Raw genomic sequence first — 22599 nt, 5'->3', positions numbered from 1 at the left:
AGTCGAATGACGATAAGAAACTCCTTTATTTTACGGTCAATTTTCCCTAAGAAATAGTTAGCTAAGAGATATCTGGCATACAGCACTACCGAAATGTAAGCCAACTGCATTCTGTCTCCATTTTTTAAGGAGCAATAACTGCAAAGGATGCATGCAGTCATGCATTCCGAAATATATTTACTTGCTGCTTTATCCCTCATTGAAGGCTTCCCTTTGGACGAGGAGTCACAGATTCTTGCTAGCTTCATTCAAGTATCTGGACTGAAGTTCTACAGAGATTTGTGTCCTAACGACAAGAAGGATCAGTGGTTCGCCAAATTTAGGGCGTTGGGAAATTATAAAGTATTTACCTGAATATCTCCTCGCCACTTGTTTAGTTTCATCTTTTGTATCTTTTTGCGAAGACAGCTTAGATTGTTCTTCATGGTCATTTGAGGTATAATGGACTTCGTTGAATAGATTCACAGATAAATCCTATAGTTTTTCAATCAATCTGCATTTAGTTGACTTAGTGCAGTATTCGCAAAAGCTTTTAAATTTTTTGAATGTCTTTTTTGTTTCTATATTTCTTAGTCAATTTGTTTTTTTAATTTTTTGCTTTAATATCTAGGTATAGTTGAAATTGCGCGATGAATAAAAGTCAATGGATTTTCATCATTAGTGGTATTAAAACAAAATTTTCCTGGTTCTTGAACTTGGAATATTCAAAATTAAAATATTAATCAGACACTAAGAAAATTACACCTTCATACTAAAGCTTAAACATATTTTAAAGCTGTGTTGTTAACCAAAGGTTTCGTTTCTTTCATAGAAGCTTCTTAAGGTTACTTCTCACCTTCGCTGGTGTCCTTCGGGGAAAAAACTCGTACGCGCGCTAGTTTCTCTAAAATCTTAGCAAACTATACATCAGAAGAAAGCTTAATAAATGCAGTTTTTGATAAAAATACAATTTAAGCAAGTTTTCTCTTTAGGAGGTGTCAGGAGCCGGTAAGGCGTGAAACGACCAAGAGTTCCGGCTTCAATTGAATTTATCGGGTATCGGATGCAGCAGCACAAGCAATTAAATGGCTGCATAGTCTCATTCACAAGGCATCAATAAACAAAAGTGCGTCAGGCTTTTTCGATATTCTGATTGGTTGTCTAGACATCGGAATCTAAAGTTGGAGTGGCTAAAAATATGCAAGGAGTAGATATAAAAGGGGGATTCTGGCGCATTTTGAAAACAACTTTGATTTCATGGCAACTCATGAATTTTTAACCTCGAAATCAAGGTTAATTTTATCCTGAATTAAAAAAAAAACAGTTTTGTGCATTATTTTGAAAGTAACCTTGATTTCAAGGCAACTTGAATTTGTCACAGGTTCACAATGTCTCGCTTGCGAGTTCTGAAGTGGGTGTGAATGTTATTCTCTTAAACGATTCCCTTAAACGACTCTCTTGTCGCGCCATCGAGGTGTTACAGGTGTACCTGTTTTTTATGAGAAGCTTCTTCGATACATGTTGAGTTATTTCAAACTTGCAAGGGCAAGTTTGAAAAAAGACTGAAAGAAATTTCAGGAAAAAATGTGTCACAATCATTAAGTTAACCGATTATTCACAGGCGCACGCTTATTTTTGATAAAAACGTTGTTTAAAACAAAAATTCACGTAAGCTTTTGTTTTTATAAAAGCCCACGTGAATTTTTCGGGAGGTGATTTCAAAATTTATTTTCTCGCATAACACATCGTACGTTCTTGATTTTACAAGATTTAGCTGAGGCTAATTTCACCAATTTTCGTTTATCTTCATAATCAATCGTATTCAGAATGTCATACTTCCTCACGCGAACTATTACTGTTCAGTTTCTTTTTTTTCCCCTTCTTTTAATATAGGTTACTCGCTGTCCTCCTTTGTTGACGCTTCTTTTTCAATTCTTCTTTGAAATTCCTAGTTTCATCACTTCTTTCTGTCTCCATTTCCAATCTGCTTTGGGTTCCCTCCATTCTCAAAATTTTCTCGTACTCTTCAAATACGATCATATAATTATCCAACTCTCTGACATCCATACTCTCGAGGTTAGATATTGCGTGATTAATGTCGAGGTGACACCATTTTCGCTATCGTATGTGTGATTCAACGACTTTGATTGAGTCTTGAGTTTTTACAGACTGTTTGAAATCTCATGGTAAGTTCCTCTGAGGATGGCATCTTTCTTCGTGTGAAAACCAAAACCAAAACCAAAACCAAAACCAAAACCAAACCAAAACAAAAACTAAAAACCAAAACCAAAACCAAAACCAAAACCAAAACCAAAACTAAAAACAAAAACAAAAACAAAAACAAAAACAAAAACAAAGACAAAAACAAAGACAAAAACAAAGACAAAAACAAAACCAAAACCAAAACCAGAACCAAAACAAAAACAAAACAAAAACCAAAACCAAAACCAAAACCGAAACCGAAACCAAAACCAAAACCAAAACCAAAACTAAAAACAAAAACAAAAACAAAAACAAAAACAAAAACAAAAACAAAAACTAAAACCAAAACCAAAACCAAAACCAAAACCAAAACTAAAACTAAAAACAAAAACAAAAACCAAAACCAAAACCAAAACCAAAACCAAAAATAAAAACAAAAACAAAAACAAAAACAAAAACAAAAACAAAAACAAAAACCAAAACCAAAACCAAAACCAAAACCAAAACCAAAACCAAAACCAAAACCAAAACCAAAACCAAAACCAAAAAATTAGCCAACTTTTCGACCAAGTTGTTTAATTAAAGGCAAAAAATAAACCATTTATAACTTTTGAAATCAATCAGCTGATACCTTGAACATTTAATAAGTGGGCAGTGTGATGCGCAGGTGTTAAATATTTATTTGTAACGAATTTGCATATCTTTAGTATTTATGTCTAGGTATAAACAATGAGAACCCGTTTGATTTTCCTTCAACTTGAATTCTCAACTCTTTTCGGGTGTAAGCAGAGAGCTTAATTTCTTCTGAAACTCTTTTTTTATCTCCTCTCTGAGAGTTGCGTCATCAACTTTCTCTAAAAAAATTAGCGAGTTATTTTTTCTTTGTCCTTCTTTCAATGAATAATATTGCTCAACTTCATTCAATATCGAAGCGAATTCAGTATCTGATATCGAGACGTCTTGCAAAGCCTTTGAGACGAGTCTGCTTCAGCTAGAGATACGGTTTTTTCACGTTTTGATTCTTTTTGGTGAGTTTTTTGCTTACGATGGTCGCTGCGGCCGAAATGAAGCCGAGAAGACCACCAATACCTCCAGATAGATAGGTAGCTTTATTAAAATCCATTGCAGCCAAAAGGCTGGATTACGGACTGTACAAATGTTTAGTTCATACTAAATACAAAAAGAATAGAAAAACTAAATAATAAAAAAAGGCTAAAAAATACTATATATGTATATTGAAAGTCGCATTACACATGATAAAGCCATTAGGAAATAGCCGCGTTGTTCATGATATAACTATTCTTCAGTCTATTTGTTCTGCAAAAAGGTACGTTAAAAGCGTGCTTTCTCCTTAAGGCTACGGTACTAAGATTACATGACGGCAAAAGGCCATGTAATTTGTGGCAGGTGTTGTCTTTGATCTCACTGAATAGGCGCTCCGTCAGCAATTGGCGCCGTCGGTAGAGGGTGGCAAATTATTTCAACACTTGCATTGTTATGTCTATCGAAGAGAGATATTCCTCCTCCTCTCCTCAAATTATACCATGAATAATAGAGAGAACAAGTCAAAAGTCTGATACAGTTTGATTTACCAAGAGGTTTTCTGAAGCGAACCGTGTGATCATTTGAATCTGCAATAATTGTCAAAACAACCATTTTGATTAAAAAAGCAATAAAAAATGTTTGCGCGGCTAAGATCAGATGAAACGTATTAAATGGCAGATGAAGGAAAGACAAAAGCCTGGAACGACTTCAAAGCACGATATCCAAATGCGGACCTGAGCAAGTTCAGTGCGCAAGTGTCGTTCGATAACAAAAGACAGGCAACAACTGAAGTTTACTTAAATCGATCAGATGGAGTTCAGACGAGCGTCTCAGGATCAGACAGAAGATATTGGGATGATGATACGAAGACAGCCCTTGGAATTGGAGGTTTTCTCCTTGAACTCACTCTGAATCGAATAGGAAAGAAGGGAGTGCCAGCAGTTCTATTTGACTAGAATGCTGTCAGCCGCTTCAACGAGGAGATTAAGACCTTTGTTACTCTAAATCAATACTTCAGTGCAAAATTCAGAGGAATATTCACAAGGATGAAAATAAAACGCTCTTTATGCGCAGAATAAAGGAGATGGCTCGTGGGGCCGAATATGAGCTACTGGACTCAACAGCTGAACTTCGAAGTATGGTACACAACGACAGGCTGTGGAATATCTCGTGAAGTGCTCGATAACGTTCCAGAACAGGTCAAGTCGTTTCTGATGATTCACATCTACTTGACCGTCAGAAAGATTCTTTTTGAGATGGGTGGAATTCAGAGTGAGTCAGCTCTTCCAGGTGACCCAACTTTCAGCCAGATAAGTAATAATAATTATGATATGCCATCGTTCAAACGAATATGCGCAGAATTGGAATCTTACCAAGAGATGACTTCCGCTTCAAAGGAGGTGACATCTGTTTTCATTGATGTGTCATATGTTGGTCCGGAGGCAAATCTCAAATTTTCGTTAGTGATGTGCGCTCTCTTTGATTTGTGTTTAAATTGTTACGCAAATATATGCCCTATCACTCTTCTCAGTGTTTAAATTGTTAAATCGGCAATGCAGTTTTTTAAATTAGTTCTTTGGTGACGCGCGCTCTCTTTGTTTAATGTTTGACCGTTACGTTAGTGATGCACATTCTGTTTGACAATTACATTCGTGATGCTCGCTGTCTTTGTTTGGTGTTTGGTTGTTTCGTTAGTGACGCGCGCTCTCTGTTTAATGTTTGACTGTTACGTAAGTGATGCGCATTCTATTTGACAATTACGTTCGTGATGGTCGCTCTCTTTGTTTGGTGTTTGATTGTTACGTCGGTGACGCGCGCTCTCTGTTTAGTGTTTGACTGTTATATTAGTGATACTCATTCTCTGTGTTACGTGTCTAATTGTTTCGTTAGTGATGCACTTCCGCTTTGTTTAGTTTTTGATTCTTACGTCATAGATGCGGGCTCTTTGAGAACTGATTTACGTTACTTAAGTCTGGTTGCCATTGAAATCGCGGCAAAAATGACCGATTGGTCCTCAAGAACGAGACTTAAAATACTCGAGTGACAAACAACTAATCGCGTGACACCGTAAAAAAGACTGTTGATATACCTAAAAGTTAATATACTAGAAATGATGCATTCAAATATATTTTTAAACAAATGCAGGCTCATTCTCCCTCAACAGAGCAATATCATTCATTAGCTCAACTTCACAAGAAACCATAAAGGGATAAGTGCATTCTAATTGGTCGCGGATAAAAGCTCCCTCGCACAAGGCAAAGCCCTTTAAACTGAACGCCTTGCGATTTCTTGACGTTTTAGAACGATAAAATAATTTAAACGAAAGAAAGTACTATCGATGTGATAATTATTCGAGTAACCAAAGGAAAACAATTATTTTCATACTTTCAGTGGATACTGCTCAATTACAGTTGATTATCAGCACACTTTATGCGTCTAAAACGCTTTCTAATTGTTTTCAATTGAGTTTCGATCGTAATTCGGAATTGTATTGGTTTTACTTTTGTTCTCTTCGTGATTGGTTTTTTGAAAACTCGCACCACACTCTCAATCAGATGCTAAATTAAAACAATCGCGACCTGGTCATTGGTGTTTCCCGCCCTTCAAGCGGTTTGCTTGTTTTCTCTTTAGTCTTCATGTTAATCTTTCTTCTGATTGTTGCTGTGATAGATTTGGTTTTGGTTTTGCGACCCTCAATGAAAACTACTTCATATGAATTATCGGTTTGTAACGAACAAAACTTTGTCTGTTAGATCTCAATTCAGGTAATTTAATCGCTGACGAAGGGCTAACGCTCGAAACGTCAGCTTTTTTCCTTTTACGGTGGCTAATTTACGTTTTCAACTCAGTTGTTAACACTAAATTACCCGCTATACTCTCCCACCGACGCAGCACCACAGTTTCTTTAGAAACTTACCCCTTTATTCAGATCTCAATTCAGCCGACGATAGGTGTGATCTTTTACTAAAAACAATGATTGGTACTCTGGAATTTAAAAATTCCACAAAGGTCGGAATGAGAGTATACGCCTCAAAACTGAAGATACGTTTACTTTGTAAGAAATTGACTTCAGTCACAACAGTGTCTAGAATATGGACGTGGCAAAACCACAAGAAGGGAAACATGGAACTAGCTTAGAAAGCTAACGTAGCGACATTAAAGGCCGGTTATTGAAACAACTTTCAAATAGCCTTTATTCATCCAAACTGCGCTCTATACAATCTTTCGTCAAGAAGAAAATATCACCTAAACATTAAGTATTCGAGAAACTACCAGGGGTACTCGCAAAAGATCAAATTACACAATACAACCCACGTGTAAGAAACTTTCAAAGCCCATTGATCTTCAAAAATCGCGGCCAAAATTAGACCCTGTTTCACGTAACCGACGCTAAGATTCAAAGTGTCACCTTTTCGGTAAACGGCGTATGGTTGAAACTCGGTGCTCTGACCATTTGCTTTCAGCCTTTCGTTTACTTAAGTGAAATCATTTGCAATACCAATAAACAAAAAGTGTTTGAAGTTGTTTAAGGACGGTAAGAAAATTAAATTAAATCGTAAATGATTTATTCCGTTAAGTCTACATAAACTCACAATCAATGTTAGTTCCGGGTTAAGACGTTTCTAAGAAATTGATTACGATTTGCATCCAAAGTTTATATTACCATACGTCGCAAGGGATTATGATTGCTACCAATCTCGAGCCCAGGGTCATTTCGGCTCCATATCAGCGGTATGGTTGTCATTATTTGTCTTGGTACGTCATGTATGGGGAATTATTGCTGCATGCAAGTTAAGTATAGGACATAATATCCACCATTATTTGGCGACCATACCGCTGACAAGGAGCCAAAATAACCCTGGGCTCGAGATCGAATTGATATATGAAAAGAAGTAAAAATAAAAGTAGAAATGGAAAAAAATCATCTGTTGGCTACGAATAGAGAAGTAATTCTCGCAGCTATGAACACTACTGAACTAGTAGTTGAAATGAGGCTTGAAAAGTCAGGCCCGTACGGGATTTGAACCTATGACCTCTGCGATACTGGTGCAGCGCTCTACCAACTGAGCTAACAAGCCAACTGGGAGCTAGTCGTTACGTTGGACCCAACTTGATGAACCTTCCAAGTGGTAATAATGGCATATATGATTTTCACCTATTTACAGCCATTATTCATCTGTTGACAGACCAGCTTAAGAGGAGACCTAATATCAACTCGCTAATTCCTAGAAAAGACTTTTCGGGGAAAAGGTCCGCCCATTCAGGGATTATGACGTCCTAAGGTTTCCTTGACTACTGGGGAAAAATAATTCCTGATTGGTTGATTTAGTAGGATCAAATTTGGCCATGACGCGGAAATAGCATCCTCAGACCGCCTCAAAAATTTCGATAATATAAAATCATCGAGTGTGTCTTATGTAGTCTTTCAGATTTCTCTGACGCAATTGCTTGCAACAGAGAAGATCAACTCAACGGACTGAAGATGGCAGAGGAGTTTGATTTGATTCCTCCAAAAGAAGTAAGCGATACGTTCAAGGTAGTGTTCGATCTCTACAGTCCCAGAGCTCATTTCATCATTTTGCCCCGCAATAAGCACACTGGAACATTCGTGAAGTTGGACCAAAAGGTCAGGCTGAAGATAGTCGAATCAGCTTGGTCGATAGTCTCTGGACATAAACTTCAAAAGTCGGCTGTTTTGTCCCTCCACTTTGGGTCCTGGTCTACATCAAAGAACAAGTTCCATGCACATATTTGTGTAGACGTAGACGATTATCTCGCTATTTATGAGAGGAACGAGCAAACAATTCTCAACTTTCCCTTGAGTAAGTACATCTCAAAGGAATGGAAAGCAAGCAAAAATCCAGAAGATTATGCGATCAACGTTCGCAGATATCCCTTCAAAACATATTTCAAGGAAGAGGTCAAAGCCATTCGAGAGTATCGTAGAAGTCCAACTGGTGAGTCCGATAGCTCATGTCCTCATTTGCCGTTCGCCTTTCTCTTCCACCCGTCGGAACCAAGAGTCGGATTTGCAGTCGAGAAGTCGGAGGAACCAAGAAGTTGTGAGTCTAAGTTTGAAGCCCTAGAAACGATGTTCAACTATGCAAAAGACCAAAACCTCACCAAAATTAATGCGAAAGGTGGTGACGAGGGATGCCACTTGTGTTTGGTCCTTGATAGAAAGTCGCATGGTAAGTCCATTCTTGTCAACCTGCCATAAAAAGTTTTGAAGAATTCAGATTGAAGCCCCTTTAGTTTACTTCCAAAAGAAAACATTGCTTGGCGCCGTGCAGACAAACGGTTCTTAACACCGAGTATGACCCTGAATATTTATGGGAACGTCAGTATTGACATATTTTGTTAATTAGTCAAGCAAAAATAATTATCGAGTGGCCAGAGGGAAGAGTGGTTTGCCAAATTTAGCAAGATTATAAGGTGTTAACCTGAATATCTTCCTTACTATACTAGGTTAGTTTCATATTTCGTCCCAATTTGCGTAGACAGCCTGTATTGTTCCTCACAGCCGTTTGAAGTATTAAAGATTTAGTTGAATAGGTTCACTCTGCTCATAAAGGCTTCATAAAGTTGACAAGCTACAAATTCGTAAAACGGGTCGGATGTTGGCAAAAATGTTCAGTCGAATTACGACAAGAAACTCCTTTATTTTACGGTCAGTTTTATTAAGAAATAGTTAACTAAGAGATATCTGGTATACAGCACTATCGAAATGCAAGCCAACTGCTATCCTTCTCCCTTTTGTAACGGAGCAATAGCTGCAAAGGATACATGCAGTCATACATTCCGAAATATATTTACTTGCTGCTTATCCCTCATTCCAGGCTTCCTTTTTGACGAGGAGTCTCAGATTCTCGTTGGCTTCATTCAAGTATCTGGACTGAAGTTCTACAGAGATTTGTGTCCTGATGACAAGAAGGATCAGTGGTTCGCCAACTTTAGTGCGAAGGGCGATTATAGAGTATCTACCTGAATATCTCCTCGCGACCTGTTTACTTTCATCTTTCGTTTCTTTTTGCGAAGACAGCTTATGTTGTTCTTCATGATCGTTCGAGGTATAATGAATTTCGTTGAATATATTCACAGATAAATCCTATAGTTTTTTCAATAAATCTGCATTTAGTTGACTTAGTTCAGTATTCGCAAAAGCTTTTAAATTTAAATGTATGTCTTTTTGGTTTCTATATTTCTAAGTCAATTTCTTTTTTAATTTTTAGCTCTAATATCTGGGTATAGTTGAAATTTCTAACATTGTAGAGTACAATTGAAAATTTTACATTGATAATTGCGCAATGAATTGAAGTCAATGAATTTTCATTATTAGTGCCATTTAAACAACATCTTCCTGGTTTCTTGTACTCGAAAGATTCAAAATTACAATATTAACCAGAAACCGAGAAAATTATTCCCAATTCATACTAAAGTTTAAACATGTTTTAAAGCTGTTTTGCTAACCGAGGGTTTTGTTTTCTTCATAGAAGCTTTTTGAGGTTACTTTCCTCCTTCGCTGGTGTCCTTTGGGATAAAACTCCTACTCGTGCTAGTTCCGCTAAAATCCTAGCAAACTATACACCAGAAGAAAGCTTAATAAATGCAAATTTAGATAAAAATATAGTCTAAACAAGTTTTCCTTTTAAGAAATGTCAGGAGCCGGTATGGGGTGAAACGACCGAGGGTTCTTCTATTGAATTTATCGGGTATCGGATGCCGCCGCTCAAGTCATTAAATGGCTGCACAGTCTTAATCACAGGGCATCAATCAACAAAGATAGCGGTGTGTCAGGCTTTTTCGATAATCTAAATGGCTGTCTAGATATCAGACAAAACAAAATTATGGTACCCATCGTCAAAACTTTACCATCTTACATTAAGGAAATCCAATACGCACTTGAAATTTTTCGTGACTTTAATTTCCTTGGCCAAAACAAATTTGTTTTCACTATGGATATTACATCTCTTAATGCTGTCATTCCCAATGACGAAGGTCTCTGGGCCCTCAAACATTTTTTCGATCATTGCACTGTTAAGGAACCTTGCTCTGAAACACTACTCCGTCTAGCCGAACTAGTACTTACACTCAATTGTTTTTCATTAGGATTGTAGGAAAACTAATTTAAATCGTTTAAATTCATTTTTTCCGTTAAGTCTGCATAAGCTCACAAGCAATATTAGTTTCGGGTCAGGACGTTTCTGAGAAATTGATTACGATTTGCATCCAAAGCTTGTAATACAATACGTTTCCCTTGCAGCTAAAGAGGAGACTTAACATCAACTCGATAATTCCCAGAAAGGACTTTTCGGGGAAAAGGTCAGCCCACTTAGGGATTATGACGTCCTAAGGTTTCCTTGACTACTGGGGAAAAAGAATTCCCTGATTGGTTGATTTCGTAGGATCAAACTTGGCCATGACGCGGAACGAGAATCTTAAGACTGCCTCAGAAATTTCGATACTAAAAAATCATCGAGTGTTTTATGTAGTCTTTCTGATTTCTTTGACGCAATTGCTGCCAAAAGGTGTCTGTATCTAAAGAAAAGAAGCATCTGCGAGAAGATCAACATAACTAACTGAAGATGGCCGAGGAGTTTGATTTGATTCCTGCAAACGAAAAATGCGATACGTTCAAGGTAGTGTTCGATTACTACAGTCCCAGAGCTCATTTTATCATTTTGCCCCGCAATGAGTTTATAAGCACATACTTTGAGTTGGATCAAAAGGCCAGGCCGAAGGTAGTCAAATCAGCATTGTCGATAGTCTCTGGATATAAGCTTCAAAACTCGGCTATTTTGTCAATCCACTTTGGGTCGTGGTTGACAACTAAGGACAAGTTCCATGCACACATTTGTGTAGACGTAGAAGATTATCTCGCTATTTTTGAAGAAAACAAGCAAAGAATTCCCGGCTGGCCCTCGTCTGACTACGTCACGAGGCAATGGAAAGCGAGCAAAAATCCTAATGACTATCCAATGAACGTTCGCGGATATCCCTTCCGAACATATTACTTGGAAGAGGTCGAAGCCATTCGAGAGTATCGGAGAAGTCCAACTGGTGAGTCCGATAGCTCATGTCCTCCTTTGCCGCTCAACTTTCTCCTCCATCCGTCGGAACCAAGGGTCGGATTTGCAGTCGAGAAGTCGAAGGAACCAAGCAGTTGTGAGTCTAAGTTTGAAGCCCTAGAAGCGATGATCAACTTTGCAGAACAGAACAACCTTACCAACATTAAATCGAAAGATGATACCGATGGATGCCACGTGTGTTTGGTCCTTGATGGAAGGTCGAATGGTAAGTCCATTCTTGTCAACCTGCCTTAAAAAGCTTTAAAGAATTCAGATGGAAGCCCCCTTAGTTTACTTCCAAGTGCATAATATGTTAGAAAAGAAGCTTATATGTATCTGATTAGGTTTAAACATTGCTTGGCGCCGTGCAGAAAAAAGCTTCTGAACACCGAGTATGACCCTGTCACATAGAATGATTCACTCTGATCGTAAAAGCATGGAGTTGACACGCTACGAAGTCGTAAAACGGGACGGATTTCTGCGAAATTTTTCAGTCGAATGACGTCAAGAAACTTTTTTATTTTACGGTCAATTTTCCTAAGAAATAGCTAGCTAAGAGATATCGAAGCGGAAAAGAATGTGTGAGCAATGAGCTATTCTGCAGTCGATGTGGAACCTGATTTAAGAGACCCGAACAGAAAAATGTGTTGCACAGTTCGTCCTAGGAGAGATCTGCCATTGAACATCACTTTGAAAGAGGATTTCGTTATGGTACTATTGTTAAGTTTTTAGAAAAATACTATGATATTTGTAGGAACTTGAGGACTCTAAAGAGAAGATTGCGTGAGTATGGGTTGAGAAGGAGAAATGAAGTCCATTCAGAGTACGAAGTTCGGGAGGTAATTAAACGTGAAATCGGAGGCCCTTCATCACTTCCTGGATATCGTTTTAAAAGACTTCGAGTCGTTTAATCGAAATTCGTGCCTATTTACAACCTAAGCTAGTGTCAATCGCGACGAACATCCCTTTTCAATGTCGAAACCTACACAGACCATGTGAATATACATTAATTAGTTTCAAATGTTAGTCGCTCAGATCAAAGGTCACCACTGCACAAACAAAACATCGCATGACAGAAGTTTAAATAAACGTGACAGTTAATATGGGTCCGCGTTGAACGTGTAAGAAAAATCTGACAATTGTGCGATGTGGAACAAGCTAAAGAACAAGCTACTACATTGCTGTTCCTCGGGACATGGTCATGCGGATTTTACGAGAGCTTGATCTTGCTTCTGAATCATTTTTCTGTTTGGGTCTCTTTAATGTTCCACATCGACGGCAGATAGCTCATTGTTCACAAATTCTTTTCCACATTTGTGGCAGAACATCGCAATACACTTGGTACAGTTTAGTCCGTTCGCGTAGTGACTCCAAGTCGACCTAGTGCAACCTAGTGCGAGACAACGTGCTGCATTGTGACAGAGTGCCGACTACTGGCGCAAGTGTCACGAGACAAAATATTTTTATCGATTTGCGAAAGTTTTCTGGATTTGGGAAAGATTCTTGGATTGTAAACTATTTTCGATTTTCATGAAAGTTATTTATGGATCTATGAATTGAACCACGATTTGAAATTGTTTTCTTGACTTGACAAACTTTTCGAAAGCAATTTGTCTTAAAGATATCGATTCTTAATATTTTTTCGGATTTGCAAAATATTTATGGATTGTCCCTTTTCGGCTTCCGTAGGATATCTGGCATGCAGCACTACCAAAATGCAAGCCAACTGTAATCCTTCTCCCTTTTGCAACGGAGCAATAGCTGCAAAAGATGCATGCAGTCATGCATTCCGAAATATATTTACTTGCTGCTTTATCCCTCATTGCAGGCTTCCTTTTGGATGAGGAGTCTCAGATTCTCGTCGGCTTTATTCAAGTAACTGGACTGAAGTTCTACAGAGATTTGTGTCCTCATGGCCAGAGAAAAGGGTGGTTCACCAAATTTAGAACAAAGGGCGATTACAAAGTGTTAACCTGAATATCTCCTCGCGACTTGTTTAATTTCATCTTCAGTTTCTTTTTTGCGAAGACAGCTTAGGTTGTTCTTCGTGGTCGTTTGAGGTTTAATGGATTTTGTTGAATAGATTCACAGATAAATCCTATAGTTTTTTCAATCAATCTGCATTTAGTTGACTTAGATAAAAATATAATTTAAATAAGTTTTCGTTTTAAGAAGTGTCAGGAGCCGGTAAGGCGTGAAACGACCGAGGGTTCTTCTGGTATCGGATGCCGCCGCTCAAGCCATTAAATGGCTGTACAGTCTTATTCACAGGGCATCAATCAACAATGTGTGTCAGGCTTTTTCGATATTCTGATTGTTTGTCTAGATATCGCACTATACAAAATTATGGCACCTACGTCAAAACTTTACCATCTTACATTAAGGACAGCCAACACGCACTTGAAAATTTTTCGTAACTTTAATTTCCTTGACCAAAACAAAGTTATTTTTGCCATGGATATTATATCTCTTCATACTTTCATTCCTAATGACAGTATAAAGAGATGTAATTCTCAAAAAATGATTTTTTTCGATCAACGCACTGTTAAGGAAGCTAGCTCTAAAGCACTTCTCCGTCTAGCCGAACTAGTACTTACACCCAATTGCTTTTCATTCGATGGCAACGACTACAAACTGACTAATGGCGTAGCCATGGGTACCGAAATGGGACCCAGCTACGCCAATGTTTTCGTAGGTTTTATCGAACACTAATTTTTTTAGTCAATACCACGGCTCCGAAGCTGAACTCTTTGGGCCGCTGAATTGACGACTTCATCGGCGCCATCCACTTTACCAGAGATGAGCTCACCCAATTTATTACCGCCGTCGATTTCTTTCACCCGGCTGTTAAATATACTTGGGAAATTTCCGACTCTTCTTCGGCTTTTCTAGACATCAAAAATTTCAATTTAAGGCAACGGTCTATGCACTAGTGTTTACTACAAACCTAAAGATTCACATACTTACTTGTTGTATTCATCTTCGCATCCATCACGCGTCAAGAAAAAAAGTTACACATTGGTGAAACAGGAAGACGACTACTTGACCGTTTCCGGGAACACCTTCGCGACGTAGAAAAAAATGACAAGGACGCATCCAAACCAGCCGCTAAACAGTTTTATCTCCCTAATCACTCTAAGCAGTATATGGCAGTTTGCTGCCTTTCCTTACATCTAGGCAGTTCGGAAAGCCGCAAGACTTTAGAACAAAAATTTATCTTCCAAATCGGCACTCTCAATCCCCACGGTATCAACGAGCGCTTTTCATTTAACTAATTTATTCCTCTTTTTCTCCTCACCATAATCCTACCAATAGCGAAACTCCATTTTCTTCAACACACACACAACCCAAAATTCCTCCAATCGCTCTGACGAAGGGTTAACGCTCGAAACGTCATCCTTTAAACTCTGTACGGTGGCCAATTTACGTCATCAACTCAGTTGATGACACTAAATTACCCTGTAGCTAAAAATATGCGAGGTGTGTTGCGTAAATGGACTCCACAGGACAAATATTTTAAATATCAAAATTTCCCGACACACTTTCTTTTGTCATTATTCCTGGAATCTTTCAACGAAATTTGACAAAAGTCAGTCAAATCTGAATACCCTATAAATCCACTCGAAGTGGATGTAGTCCTCCCAAAATCAAATGCGAGATTTTAGCCCACAAAGGTTCGTCAACATTTCCCGGGAAAGGTACCCACGGTAGACTCGTTTTTTCATTTCGATCACTACTTAGAGTGTTGAGGAGGACGACACAATAATGAGTAAAGTTGCTTAAGGCGAAGAAAAACCCCACGGCAAAAATGGAAAAACCGCCAAGAAGTAAGACAAAGAATCGACTAACAGCTTTCAAAATTACGATTTGAGGCGAATGCTAATAGCGGAGCTCGCAGCGCGGGCAAAATAGCCCTATAATTATACGAAATAGTAATAATCCATCAAGCCGAAAAAATTTGGACTTACGACCGTAAGACCGACCGTACAAGGTGCTACTTTTAGTATGCGCAGCCAACTGCATTGCGGATACTACCTTAGCCATTACGTAATGGGAGGGCCAAGGAGAAGATTATGCGCAGGCGCGATTACGTGCGTAAGTAGGATACCCAGTTAGTGTGGGCCAGGGGACACCAACAGATGACCATGAAGTACGCATACTCCAGTGCCGAGCTTTAGTGCAGCGTACAGCGGGCACACAGTTAGGCATTACACGAGGGCTTCACGTGGGCTAGTAGATATGAAGCGGCGTAAGCAAATAAATTGCAACACGCGTTTTGAGCGGGAAATCAAACTGGTGACGTTGTAGTTGAACAGTAATTCTCAGTATTTTGCAATTTTTAATTAACTCGCAGAGCAACAATGCCGACAGAGCTAAAGCTTTGTCAACTGGAGGAAATTGTTATAATTCAAGTTGGTGGAGAAAGGGTTTTCAGTGAAAATGGGCTGGAAAGAAAGATACAGAGCGATCAAAGAAAACAAGAAGTAAAAGGCGTAAAGCGAGTCGAGAAAAACGCGCAAGAAAGTTAGAAAGGACGCTGAAATAAGCGGAATACGGCAGGAGGAACGCGAAAGAGAACAAAGAGAAGGTATAAGTAAAAAGGCGAGTTTCTAGCAAAGAGCAACGTGAGAAGGAAATAAGAAGAGCTCCAGAAAACAGACTGAAAAGAGGTCGTCAACAAAGAGAAGCGGAACACAAAGGATTCGAGAAAGAAGAGGAGGTAAGTCGTGTCTTATCTGGGTTTTCTCCTTCGCTAAGGCCCAAAAAAATTCAAACCTTTTTTCCGAATCTTCGTTTGAAGCTAGCTTCAATTTATAATTCAAATCACGTTTCAGTAAAACAATGACTTTTGCATTCATCGCTTTAAAACCCTCGCGCCGGTTCATCGCTAAAATAACATTTCAAAGTGTTCGTATTATTCAAGTTATTTCTTTTCCTATCTTTTGGAATGTTTAATACACTCATGGTGTTAAGGGGAAAGAAGTTATTTCACGGATTATTTTTGCCTTGAAAGTTTTCAAATGATAGCGTGTACAAGTTTCTATCATTCTCTCTTCAGTTAGCTATCGCAAGGTTTACATTATTCATTTAGATAAATAGCACTTTGTCGAAGATTTGTTGTTTTACGCTAAGAACGAAGTGATAGAGGTCCGTGTGTCATTCGTCCATTCAATTTTCGTTTAAAATCAAAAATTGAAAATGGATGTCAATTTTTGATTTTCGTTATTTTTTATCATAAAAAATACGAAAGTGCCAACTCGAAAATATTTGACTTTTTTTTCCTTTTGATAGAGTATTGAAACATAACTTATATTTTTACTTTAATCCTGTCAACAATAAAGAGAAAAATGAAACTGAGCGGCAATTTTGCTTTTCCGACGATGCTGCAGTCTGTGACATGGCTTAGTTTTTCTGTTTTCGACGAAGTCTAAAAATTGAAAATTGAAAATTGCAATCAATTTTCAATTTTTGTTTTTCGGTCAAAACATTCAAAATCGTTGACAGAACTACCCAAGAGGGAGGGGGAGGGGTCCATTCGCATGGTGTTTTTTGCCCCCCCCATGGCCAGGTCCGTCTCCTTGCTTAAGGGGTTTGGGAAGGAAGTGAGAGTTTAACTGTCTCCGCGGTCTTTCATGACGTTTTAGAGCGTCTTCCTCAATTCTGTCCATTACAGCGAGCAGCCAGACTTTGGACGCTAAGAAGTTAAAAATATCTTAGACTTCGTATTGGAGTGATGTAGCCATATCGACATTTCAGACGCCATACTGTAAAACATGGTTGGAATGAAGGTGAAGGAGAGGGAGGGGGTAAATTTCTGATACCACCCCCTCCAATGGCCTGCCTGGAGTCTGCGAAGGAAGTGAAGGTTTCGCGCTCTTTCGTATTTTTTCTGATAAAAAATTAAAAAAAAAAAAAATTGACATCGATTTTCAACTTTTGATTTAAACGAACCTTGAATGGATCAATGACACACGGACCTTCTCGAATATTTTCTGTTGAATTCATTGAGGTTCATTCTCGGAATTTCATTAGTGATTTTGAACGGTAAATTCTTATCGGCATCATAATTTCGGGTAGTTTTGTGAACACATTATTAGTTTACAATTCGTGAACCATTTCTGTAACCTGCTTTGATATTTTCCTTTGAATTAATTGAGTCACACCCTCGGAATTTTACCAGTAATTAAGAACGTTAAATCCGTATTCGTAGCACAAGGGAAGCACATTTTAAACTTTCCATACGATTTTAGGAAACTATACTTAATTGACTCTCGATAAATTGGCCCGTTGATTATTTTATTATTTTGTTGCCCCCAAAGCCCGGCTTGTGACTCTGGAGGTACTGATATATTTGATACACAAGGCACCCCTCAACGAGGAAGGTGAGAATAAAATTGCTTTTATGTCCGTATATTGCACCTGGTTTACATATGTAGATAACTGCTTAAAAAATATATATTATAGCTGTATTCAGAAGCATACAGATATAGGTAATGTGCTTCTGTTTCATTTTATTGTAGGAGGTTTCTTTTTATGCAACATTTATCCATTCCTTTACAGGTGTGAGAACAGAAGTGTTGCAGATAAAACAGAAGTGTTGCAGAGTTCTCTTTCCAGATTGAATTCAGGTGATAACGTCATTATACTAGTTAATGTCATTTACTTCTCCTGAATCTTTAATTTCATTGACCTGGTCTTTTTCACAAACCCTATTTTATATTTCTGTGTGACAGCCGATGATAAAAATCTCAGTGAATAGATATGCCATATTTTAGTGTTTTTTTTTTTGTCATGAGCGTCACAATAGGAATTAAAATTGATTAGAAAAATTTACTAGCTATGTTATGATTAACAATTGGTTCAAACGTCAGCGTGCGTTCATCGAGATATGAAGCACGTGGGAAGTTTGGAAAGCACTCAAGAAGCTAGAGTTGCTCGAGGCGTAGGCGCACAGCTGACGTATGAATCAATTGTTTTGTAACATTTTCAACCCGATGGAAAATTTTTTTCTCGAGGGATTTGTCTGCTGACGTCGTGTCCGTGCACAATAGGAATACGAAGCACGCTCGCGCAATTGAATTTGATTAGACAAATTTATTAGGTATGTTATGAAACTAAGTATGAAATAGTCAGAGGTTATAGTTTGTCATGCAGGTTGAAAATGTTTTAATATACCAACAACAAATGATATGCTTTATGCATTGGTATGATCATTACAATTATTAAGACTCACCTGCAAACTTAGGTGGTCTTGAGGTTTAGCAGCAGTTATTATTGTTGTTCGCGTCTCCCCTTCCTTTTGGGGTCTAGAGAAGATCTCTTCCCCAGCCTGTAAGTTTTCCATTAAAAAGGCTTCTGATTCTGGTGGTGCTGGCAATAAGAGAAATTTGGTCTCCTTTGCTGCTTGTCGTAATGTCCTGACTGCTTGGATGAAACTTTGACACCCGCTTTCTTTGTTTCAGCAATTTCCGTCACTGACTTGGGTAAATCATCTCCAAGTAGCATTTTAGTCACAGGAGTTTGAGCACTGCAAAGTTGCTTGAACTGATCATTTAAGTCAGGTTGTATAAGCTCATGATGCTTTATATTGACCTCAATTATAGAGTGTCCCAAAAGAGAATCTGATGAGAGCTGAAGAAACTCTGGGACATCCCCTTTAGACACTGCTTTGGAGTTTGATTTTAACTCTGTCACACAACTATGTATCACATGCTTCGTTGCACCAACATGTATTATCATATTATTGCACGGACCTCTGTATACTTTACACTTTTGCACACCCTGTACATATTTAGTGATTGCAATGCATTAAATATTCAGTTTTGGACATGTAACAGGGACGTTAACAACTCCAGCAATTTATCAAATATTTTGATATTAGGGATCATAGTCTTTAGAAGACTTGACTTGACTTCTAATGTTACTCCAGATTTCTGGATTCACTCTTGTGTTTATCAAATTTTCACAGTTTTCTGGTCTGTTATACTTTTCGTGCTTTTCTTTTGTTTTGTCCTCAGAGAGACTGGTTTTTACCATCTTGTCAACAAGCAAAGCTAATGGAGCATTCACCGGTTCACTCACCGTTCCTTCCGATTCATAAAGCTTGGAGAGTTCTCTAAGACACTCGTCATCATCAACTTGTGAGCGCTTTCTTGAAGGGTCGCTCGGCTTCAGAAGTTTCTTAACTTCGCTAGAAATATCGAGCGGTTTTTCTACCGTTTCAGTTATGGATTCCTCGTCGCTTTACTGGTCCGAATCACTCATTTCGTCTCTTTTCCTCTTACGAGAAGTTTTATTCTAAGTGAAAGTTTCCATTGCAGATTTCATAGTTGAAATCATGTCATTCATAGAAGATGGCGACTGTTGTTGAAGGTCTTTCAGTTCCTTCAAACCTTGCAAAACATGAGAGGATTGCCCAGTGGACATCACACTCGAGCGAGTCACCGTATTTTTAGCAGTACTTTTACTCGCTGCCGTATTCCTACTGACGGCCTTCTCGGTAGCAACTGTTTCTCCTTTTAGTTCATGAATTTTCTTACCGTCCCTTGTCGTACTCTGTGAGTTCAGGACATTATCTGCTCGGTATCCGTTCTTTTCGTCCAAGAGTCTTTTCGTCTAAGGTCCATTCGTCCAATATCAAGTCTTTTCGTCAAAGTTATAACATTGTTTTAAATGACGTTGTAACGTGATATATTTTATTAAATAGTGACAAAAATAAAGACTTGCAGTTTAATTACTTCGCGCGAAAGAAATGGGAATATTAGGCTTGTTGTTAAGCGTCTATTACCTTCACTGTTGTTGATTTAGTTTGCATTTTGTTTTAATGCACAGGTTCAACAGTTCCAGTCACAGAAAATTCTGCTTTTCCTCCTGCAGCTCCAGTTGATTTCAATGGTAAGTGTATTATAGTGGCAGTTTACATAACACTGACACATTTCCCTCTCATAATATCCTGATCTATGTTTTACTTTTTTTTTCCTTTTTGCAATATTAGTAGTTTACTGGTCTCTTTAATTAAATTTCTGATTTTCTTTGTCACAGAAACACCAGAGGAGCCAATGGATGTCAGCATGGAAGACAGCATAAGATCTGTGGGTGGGTGAATCTAGTACAACTCCATACATTTTTAAGCAATATGGCATTGAGGGATATTAGTGATTAAATACACCATATATATTGTTATATGAGGGCTGAATAACTTATTGTAATTATGTTATTTTAACAAGTGATAACTTAATTAAATATGTTCTTATATAATGTAATTATATCCTAATTCTATCCATTCTATCTTTTTCATAGGCAACCTTTGAAGATCCATCACCTGAGGGCTGTCAGCCAACATTCGAGCCCCTATCCTTTGAAGTGGTTCAAGATGCCTCTAAAAGGGTAGGTGACATCCTTGTAGACAGCCGTGGGTACAGCTACACAAATAAGTATTCTGACAAAAGTGGTATTAACTGGCATTGCACTAAAAAAGGAAAGGTTAGTAAATTTCTTACATTTAGGATACTTAATAGGATGATTTTTGCAATGTACTTCAGTGCTCTTGACATGTCTTTAAGTTTCGAATTTCATAAGTGGTATTACTAGATCATTGATAGTATATAAACTGTGGTATACCTGTCGACTGGTTTTCCACATAAAATAGAATCAAAAAATGGATTTTTATAAAATAATTGTTGTTATATAGGTCGCTTCATGCAAAGCTATATAAATAAAGAAAAACTTGAAATTTATTTGTTCTCCTTTTGAGGTGTACGTCAAAATTTCGAAGTCATCACAGGCTTGAACTACAGGTTTCTAGGAAATCTGCATGTGCTTGTGTGTTCAACGTATGAAACCGGGATTATGACTTAACTACGTGCGGTACAGGTTCAGGCAGGTGTTGTAAAAAAGTATGCTTAGCTTTTTCATTAGTAAACATTTCTTTTTCTAAGAATCTTGATTATCCAACCTATGCTGAATTCTAATTTTTCAACCAAATTTTATTTTGATTATTCTTAGATCTCCTAGTATCAGTTAATATTCATGTAATTAAAATAATTACATGAAATCTTGCAGATGTAGGGCAAATTATTTTTTCCTCTGATCCTACTAAATTTTTATTATGCATAGGGATTGGTATTGGCTATAAAAGTATGGTCAAATTTGAGTTTTGTGCACAGCCTGTGCATCAAATTTATGTATTAAAATATTGTATCCTTCTTAAAACTAGTTTATCAGAATGAGAATGAGTTATCAGTCACAAGTATGGCTTTCACGACGATAGTTTCCAGGCTGGAAAAAAGTCGCTGCCTACTAAAATCTTCAGTTCCTTTGCCCTGACAGCCCAACCTTATCAAAACATTGCCAACATGAGCGATTAGCAAATTAATGAAACAGACAAGAAAGCCTATTCCCATACACACCCTCCTCAATCCTGTTAGCTTATTATGAACATGGCATTTCTAACATGGTGTATCTGCCGCAAATTTTCCAAAACATCAGGATAAACAACGAAGGTCCTAAGCGGTTTTAAGATAACGCTGACTAGCATGCGTGTTGATCGCTTTGCCAGTTGTGAGAACATCGTCCCCAGGTTTCAGACCTCGTCAATTCTTCCCCCCCCCCCTCCCTACCCCTCGGACTGGTCCTTAAATCCCCTTGAAGAAACTGTTCTACAGCCAGTGTTGAAGAGTTTTATTACAGTTTTTATTCAGAATAATGAGGGGCTGGAAAATACATTAACAAGAGCTCCACTTTTAGGCTTGGCTAAATCTATCTATTATTTATGTAACAAGGCTAGTACTGCATGAGCAAAAGGGAACCTCGTTTAATGTATGACAAATTTTGTTTTGATGCGACTTCCTTGTTCGAAATCTGGACGCCAGATTGGAGCTCCGCCATTACCAGTCGCTTTCACCAAGATTTTTTTTCTTTTCTTGACAGAATGGTGCTCTTTCTTCGTGAATAACGAGTCCCAAGACGAGTGGTTGCCGCGAAAATTTCCCCAGGGGACTCGCTCAGGTACGAGATTATGATACCTTCCTGATTTATTAACTTTTACTTGAAATTACGTTTTTCTAAATAACTCGGGTGCTTTTGGAGAGTTTAAAACTTTTTTTGTTGGAAACGTTGGGTAAAATGTTTAGAGTCAGCGATTTAGTATTACAGAGGAAAAGACTATTTTTTCAGTTTGTGAAGGTGGGAAGTAACTATAAACTGATGTTTGTCTACTTCAAGTAAGAGAAGACTTGAAACCTATGGAAAATTTAGTTCTGTTTCTGATTTTCATTCAGTTAAAACCGGATTGTCTAAATGTTGT

At 38.0% G+C, this 22599-nt stretch overlaps 3 protein-coding genes and 1 pseudogene across 3 annotated transcripts; all 4 read left to right on the top strand.

The window, feature by feature from the left end:
- Positions 1–3896: 3896 nt before the first annotated feature.
- Positions 3897–4763, top strand: LOC136283483 (uncharacterized). Its single transcript, XM_066172435.1, has 2 exons — positions 3897–4159; positions 4307–4763. The coding sequence occupies exons 1-2, from the start codon at positions 3897–3899 to the stop codon at positions 4761–4763; spliced, it is 720 nt and encodes a 239-aa protein (XP_066028532.1).
- Positions 4764–7542: 2779 nt separating this feature from the next.
- LOC131793834 (uncharacterized) lies at positions 7543–9538 on the top strand. Its single transcript, XM_059111323.2, has 2 exons — positions 7543–8417; positions 9066–9538. The coding sequence occupies exons 1-2, from the start codon at positions 7709–7711 to the stop codon at positions 9212–9214; spliced, it is 858 nt and encodes a 285-aa protein (XP_058967306.2). The 5' UTR covers positions 7543–7708; the 3' UTR covers positions 9215–9538.
- Positions 9539–9837: 299 nt separating this feature from the next.
- On the top strand, positions 9838–14569 carry LOC136283482 (uncharacterized; annotated as a pseudogene).
- On the top strand, positions 10634–13411 carry LOC131793833 (uncharacterized). The gene is made up of 2 exons (XM_059111322.2): positions 10634–11520; positions 13123–13411. The coding sequence occupies exons 1-2, from the start codon at positions 10812–10814 to the stop codon at positions 13269–13271; spliced, it is 858 nt and encodes a 285-aa protein (XP_058967305.2). The 5' UTR covers positions 10634–10811; the 3' UTR covers positions 13272–13411.
- Positions 14570–22599: the final 8030 nt, after the last annotated feature.

Source organism: Pocillopora verrucosa, chromosome 9 (genome assembly GCF_036669915.1).
Source record: "Pocillopora verrucosa isolate sample1 chromosome 9, ASM3666991v2, whole genome shotgun sequence".
In the NCBI taxonomy this organism is placed as follows: Eukaryota; Metazoa; Cnidaria; class Anthozoa; order Scleractinia; family Pocilloporidae; genus Pocillopora; species Pocillopora verrucosa.
This window is presented reverse-complemented; position numbering and strand designations above follow the sequence as displayed.